This window comes from Ictalurus punctatus, chromosome 2, assembly GCF_001660625.3.
Source record: "Ictalurus punctatus breed USDA103 chromosome 2, Coco_2.0, whole genome shotgun sequence".
NCBI lineage: Eukaryota > Metazoa > Chordata > Actinopteri > Siluriformes > Ictaluridae > Ictalurus > Ictalurus punctatus.
In genome coordinates this window covers 29696485-29703880 of record NC_030417.2, presented here as the reverse complement: position 1 = coordinate 29703880, position 7396 = coordinate 29696485, and the positions used below count along the sequence as shown (strand labels likewise).

Below are 7396 nucleotides of genomic sequence, written 5' to 3'. Positions count from 1 at the left end.
CACAGTGTTTACTGCAGGTATTCGAAACCCTTTTTTTTTCAGGGGCGGGACTTCCGGCATCGTGACCAGTGTTTCTCGTGGAAAAGGGTGCATATTCACGCGTTCCCGGCAATTTCACCCAATTAAAATGAGAGTTGTGAACAGTCCCGTCTTATATAATGATTCCAACCAACCACGAAACGCATGTCTGCCTGTTCGCCGTCTCATTGGTCATTTTATAGACTCTTGACATGACATGCAGCCAATCACAGCTAGAGACAGCGTCTATTTGTCCAATGGTGACTGAGGACGTGGTTCATAAGCTTATAAATGACAAGGTGACAGTTTTACACGGTGCTCATTGACTCTAGCTTCAAGTTTGTCTCCTGGCCCTTGTGTATTAAATAGGTGAGTCAAACGTTGTGGATGCTAACTAGACGCATGGCCAAAGGGAAATCTCATCTATTGCCTTTGCTTCGGTATTTTTTATCAGCATGATTATCTCTGATTGTGCAATTAAATTCTGTGTCTAGCTTGAACGGTTAAAGACTACTTCAGCCATTCAATGGAGGCTAGCCGGCTAGCTGTAAAACTCACTAAAGTCGTTGACTGTTGAATAGTTTTTAAATCTTTCATGTCAAATAAACAAGTGTTTTGCAGATAGTTTTACAGATCCTGTGTATACAGCAGTTTATTCTAGGCCAAATAATTATCCTCTCATCCGATACCTGTAAAATGTAACTGGTAGGTTCTCAGGCCTAGTGTCGAGCCCTGCCGCTTTAGAGGCAATACATAATGGACGAGTCAGGTTAAGGATGGTCAAGGACAAAACATACTCTTCCGTTATTTCTTTAAGTACTTCATCTCATTTGATAATCTTAGTGGAAATCTAAATGTAAGTATTGATGACCTTCACTCTTTTCTCTCGGCGTCTTTGAGCGCCTGAATAACTGGCCATCTTGAGCTGTTCTAAGTAAGGATTGGCCTTGTTGTGTTTAATATGCAATGGTGCTGTGATTTTGTTTGTTTTTTCCCTTTTAGCTCTATGATGATCAGATGGGTCTCTGAAGTATAAACAGGGCTTCTGTGATTTTATTTATTTATTTAATTGTTTAATTTAATTTTATTTAATTTTATTTTTCCCCCAATCTTGGAAACCCCTGGCTATCCTTCAGAGACCCTTGAGGGTCACCAGATCCCACTTTGATAATCTGGATCTAGATGGGGGGGACTTCAAATCACAGCAACACTACATATTAAACTCACAACTCACTATTCTAAAAGTTATTATGATGATGAGTAATATAAACTGGAATGTAATGTTAAAATTGGATAGATCTGTGGAAAGTTCTGAAACTCGAGGGCCAATGAATAGCCAATAAATTTTACATAGATTGCTTGTGTTTATTTTTATTCTGTACAAAAGGTGGCTGACATTTTCTCCTTTTTTTTTTTTTTTTTATAAAGAAGTTAAAGATCCCTCTAGATTTTGTTTCCCTTCTGTAGTAATGTTACATCACTTAAATCTCAGTGTGCACCTGCCTTGCATTCATGTCATCTGCATGAAAAGTGTAAATAACTGCTTACATGTGTCATGATCTTTGATCCATTTTTTCCTTTCTCTTTTTTTGTAACAGTGGTTTAATAGTTGCAGTGACTAATTGTACCATATTGATCTGACTGCTTGAATAATGTTAATATATTAACCCGTGTGGTTTAATTTGTCAGCTCTTTGACATTTGCTCAATGTTTGAAACTGTTAACTGTGGCAGTTAAGCAATTTCTGCATGCTGCTGCTATTTGTCCACCTGGACCCTCATTTATCTTGGGCAATCCCATCACAAATGGACAGCGCTACACTAAGTACAGGTGTGAATAGGGTCAAAAGTGTCTTGGATGCTTATTGTGAGTAAATCACTTCCACTTATATGGCCACGTAACATCTAATGGGTCCTGATGCATCCAGTGACAGCCAGGCTTGATGTATCTAATGAAGAAAAATAGCCAGTGTATGTCAATATTAATGTGCCAATAATTGTATTCTGACACAGAGAAAGCAAATTACTAGTAACCCTACACTATATGCTTGTATCACAAGCCAGGAAAAGTAAACATAATAAATAATAATACAACAATTGCAAGGGCATATAGCAATGATCATTAATTTGTATTTTATGAGTGTAGTATAATCACAGAAGCCAGAATTGCATGCAAGTTGCATATCATGAGGGTCACTAAGTAAATCTGTTTATTATTCTGATCCTTCTTCTATACTTCCATGTATAGAGGATTAACAATTAATCTGGTCTGCACTTGTATATTGTTTTTTTTTTTGTTTGTTTTTTTAACCTTCGTGGTTCTACAAAGCACTTTACACTGTTTCTCATTCACACACACTCGCACAGCAATGATAGCAGAGCTGCCATGCAAGGCGCTAGCTTGCCATCGAGAGCAACTTGGGGTTCAATGTCTTGCCCAAGGACAAGGCATGTGGAGTCATGAGGGCCAGGAATTGAACCGCCAACCCTACCACCTGAGCCACAGCCACCTACCCATCCTTCCCCAACCCCCACCCCTCACACAGAGCTGGCATGATCTTCAATGCCTCTGCCCCAGTCTTTGCATTGACACATACTGTCTTTACCCAGATACTTCTTTCTTGTTTCTTTGCGATGGTCTAGCCACTGTTCTTGATGATTTGACAGCAGATTGGGAAATGTGCCAATGTCTATCTTTAACTTTTTTTTTTTTTTCTTTTTGTCATCTCTTCAGGCTTCAGACATGTACGCCTGTGCCAAGTTTGCCACTGTCTCTTCTGTGGTATGTATTCAGTGTAATTTTTAAAGAAACACCTCTATGTTTCATAATTTAAACCGTGTACCTGTGTTGAGGCTAGACTGGAGAATGTAATGTGGTTCTTTCTGTGTGTTCAATAAATTTGGGTCTCACCACAAGGAAATGTGCAAGAAATTGTATAAAATAAGCAATATACAAATTATCTTTAAAAAAAAAAAAGAGAAATTCTAGAGGCATTTTCAAAATGGTATATTCTCATGTGTATGGAAAAATGGATATAGCTAATGAACATTTTAGAATCTATTGTTGCTTTTAACCAAAAGGTTGCACATACACTCACTGTCCACTTTATTAGGAATACCTGCACATTCATGTAGTTATCTAATCCTGCCAATTATGTGGCAACAGTGCAATGCAAAGAATCATGCAGATATAGGTCAGAGCTTCAGGTAATGTTCACATCATTTCTGATGTTTGAGGCAAAAAATGTGACTGTAGCATGGATAATCACCAGGTCTTTTTGCAGTCTTCAGCTGTCCAGTTTTGGTGAGTCTGTGTTCATGATAGCCTCAGATTCTTGTTCTTGGCTGACAGGAGTTGAACCTGAGGTGGTTTTCTGCTGTTGTAGCCCATCCACCTCAAGGTTTGATGTATTGTGCATTCTGAGATGCTTTTTAGCTTACCACAGTTGTAAAGGGTGATTGAGTTACTACAGACTTCCTGTCTGCTCAAACCAATCTGGTCATTCTCCTCTAATCTCTCTCAACAAGGTGTTTCAGTTTGCAGACCCTTTTTGTTTTGTTTTGTTTTGTTTTTGTTTTGTTTATCGCACCATTGTGTGTAAACCCTAGAGACTGGTGTGTGTGTGAGAAAATCCCAGGACATGAGCAGTTTATGAAATACTCAAATCAGCCTGTCTGATTCCAGAATCCATGCCACAATGAAAGTCCGAGGTCACACTTCTTCTTTATTCTGATGTTTGATGTGAACCTTAACTGAAGTTCTTGACTTGAATCGGCATGATTTATTTATTTATTTATTTATTTATTTATTTTGCCTTGTGCTGCTGCCACATGATTGGCTCAGTAGATAACTACATGAATGTACAGGTGTTCCTAATAAAGTGGCTACCTTTTTGTGTCTTACCTTTTGCCTCATTTACCATTTCTCTCAGCTCCGTGGAGGTTCCAGAGTACTGGCTCGGCCTGTCTCCGTGTCCATCTTCAACAGACCTGAAGCCAAAACTGAGCAGGTAAGGTTCATGATGCTAGATTGGGTGCACATACACAGGCAGTTCAAACACGGTTAATGAGTTACTATGGTTGCTCGTTCCATAGGCAGCCCTCTTGCCTGTGAAAGAGGCATCTTTTCTGAACATGAGCCGAAGCTTTCAGACCAGTGCTGTTTCTAGAGACATCGACACTGCGGCTAAGTTCATCGGTGCTGGTGCTGCTACAGTGGGAGTTGCTGGATCAGGAGCTGGAATTGGGACAGTGTTTGGTAGCCTCATCATTGGCTACGCCAGGTAAGTTCTGAAGGAAGGAACATCTGACAACAATGAAAAATAACCCAAGAATAACAATCCAAATGAAGGATAACTTTTGTTTTCCTACTGCTAGTTGACATGATGTATACAAAAGGCTCTTTATGTAATTTAGTGTTCGTCAGTCCCTGCAGGATTTTGCGATCTCAAATTAATGTAAAATCAAGGAAATTCTGCAATATTCTGGGGAGCTTGCAATTTTTCAAAATTATGCCAGATTTTCCATAGAATTGGGGCAAGATGCGTCATTTGTCATCACAATACACATTCAGCTAAAGCCCCCTTCGATTCATGTGTCAAAAGGCCTGTTCATACCAGGAAATTTTTTCAGTGCATAAACGGTCCGTTTAACTAAATCAGTGGTTGTCAATGGGAGTGGCATCAAAGTGTCAAATGTTAATGTCTCTGGGTAGTTTTTGGTGGTTGGGGGTGTTTTTTGTTTGTTTTTGTTTGTTTGTTTTGGGGTTTTTTTGGGGTGTATGTTTTATTTAAAAACTGGCTGACCAATGATCATTGTGCTTTTGTTCATGTGCCCCGTGCCTGAAGTTACATGAAAACCATGACTTAGTGGCGCTCAAGCACAAAACTGTCTTGCCGAGCACACTTTGATACCTGCTGAAGACTATGTTGTGAACTAAGATTATGTCGTGGCTATTTTTTTGACGACACTGAAATGCAAGCATATATTATAAACAATCCATTTAGTTCTTTCAGTGTTGCTTTCTATACTAAATAGCATTGTTTTTTGTCTCTTCCCTGCAAATGTTTCACATCTCTGCTCAATGACCTGCTGATTCATAGTCAATTTTATGTGTGTGTGTGTGTGTGTGTGTGTGTGTGTATATGTATATTATTTTATTTATTTTTTTCCACCTGGCATTTTGCATACAAGTATTCTTGACCTCTTATTAAAAAAAAAAAAAAAAAAAAAACTAAGTGCCCCATTATTGCGTATTTATCATATTGACCACAAAAAGACTATTCATAGTAAACACTTCACCAGTGTGCAGGAACATTAACATCTTTGGGCACTACCCCAAACTCATTTAACAGAACAAATATTTCTTAGTCGCTGGTGCTGCTTGAAATATCCATTTTCTGTTAGCCAGTTCGCAAAGTGTGTGAACGGCTTTTTGCAAACACTTAAATACTGTCTGTCTTCAGTCATGAGTGGGTGTCAAACGTTAAGTTGTGCAGCACCACCTTGTGTCCCTGGTATTTCTGCTTTTCAATAAGTGCCATCTATTGTCAGGGAGTGAATTTGCACTTCCATTCAGTGCTTCGTTCATGTTTAACACGTGGGTGTGAACACACAAAATGGATCAACAGCTACTCAACGACACAGATTTGGCACGCTAAATATCTGGAGCTGTCGGGTGACTCCACATCCTGTAGTGTGAAGTGTCATCACTGGCAGTGATTGCAGCAACACGCTACAGCCAATGAGAAAACAAGGCATGGGGTGAGGCCACCGTGAGGAAGGGAAACTTGTGAAACCGATCTACTCGCCTCCAACTCTCTCTGTAGTACAAAATCTCTGCTGCCCATGTCTACTAATCTGTTCTTTCAGCCACTTTGTCTTTTCCCTTTTGTGGTTTCTTCAGCACATCATCGTGCAAACGGCTCACGCCACTTGTTTGTGTCCTACGTCCATCTTCAAATAAATAACTCCTGTTTCGTGTGTTTTCGTGACAAAATATAGTTTGGACCCCAGATAGTCATTGGGTGACGGTCGTTGTCAGATCGTGTTGTGTATGTGTGTGACCCCTTGTTGCCAAGCAATCGCATAGTGTGAACACCGCAACAACTTCATGACTCCCGATTACAAAACAGCAAGTCGTATAGTGTGAACTTGGCATAATGCACTGGGGGGAAAAAAAAACTTCCTTGTGTGAACAGGCTTAAATGAGTACAGCTAAAAAAAAAAAAAAAAAAAAAGTCTCCTTTACCAACAAACATTACATGCAAAACAATGTCCTGCAATTGCAAATTTGCCCATTCAAGTAGCTTTCTGCAAAAAAGTGCACACATTGCATCATAAATTTAAAAAAATTTTAAAAAAAAAAAAAAAACCGCAGTGGAATCCAGTGTTTGTTTGCAATGATCACAAAAACCTGTATGGACTGGTTCTTGTATTGCTGGTCCTCATAGGAATAGTAACTTTGCAAGTTATGATGAAAATTATGTCTTGATTCTTTTCCTGGGATGTTATCAAGTTGTCAATTGGAGTGCTCATGAGGATAGTAATGCAAAGTTGTTTTTTCTGTTTCACATTGTCTCCTTATAACCATATTGCTAACTTATGCTTTTTGCTGTCCTCTTGACAGGAATCCTTCCCTGAAACAACAGCTTTTCTCTTATGCCATCTTGGGTTTTGCCCTATCTGAGGCCATGGGGCTTTTCTGTCTGATGGTGGCGTTCCTTATCCTGTTTGCCATGTAATTTAGACCTCTGTCCACCTGTTATTTGCCATGACAGTCCATCCAGGGATCAGAATCTGAAGCACATCTCACAAGGCTGTGGCCATGCCATTCCAACAAACTACTAGAAATATCTTGTGTGTTTCTCCCTTCCCTTCCCTCCATGAGGTTTTTATGTAATTTCTCACTACATTTTTGGGACAGTCTGTCTGAATAAATGGGTGGGATAACTTTTATCTGCCTTTGACTTCCTCTTTATATTTATTTATATATTATATTACATTATATATTTTTAATGCATCTTAAGCTACAGGTCTCTTTAAATGGCCCATGTATCTTTTATTTTAAGGTTAAATGGCATCTGCTCAGCATATGTGGTTTTGTTGAAACTGAAATCAGTGACTGTAACCCAAATTACAGCGATCATGCTTTCAAAATGAACAGCCATGTTTTGACTGCAAGGTATGTGGTCACGGCTCATCTAATGTTTAACTAAATGAATGGCTAAAAATCGTCAGTGGAATTACCATTTTACACCCTCGAACAGTGCAATCTCTGAAATAAGGTGTCTCAAATCTCACTCTTGGACATTGCTGTAAATCGGCAAACCCAGAATTAGGCCGATTTATTATTTAAAGTAAGGGATTATCCATCTCTG

General features: G+C 39.1%; 1 protein-coding gene across 1 annotated transcript; it reads left to right on the top strand.

The window, feature by feature from the left end:
• Positions 1 to 271: 271 nt before the first annotated feature.
• On the top strand, positions 272 to 6972 carry atp5mc1 (ATP synthase membrane subunit c locus 1). Its single transcript, XM_017453734.3, has 5 exons — positions 272 to 387; positions 2752 to 2799; positions 3950 to 4027; positions 4113 to 4300; positions 6646 to 6972. Exons 2-5 carry the CDS (start codon positions 2761 to 2763, stop codon positions 6758 to 6760), a joined length of 420 nt encoding a protein of 139 aa, XP_017309223.1. The 5' UTR covers positions 272 to 387; positions 2752 to 2760; the 3' UTR covers positions 6761 to 6972.
• Positions 6973 to 7396: the final 424 nt, after the last annotated feature.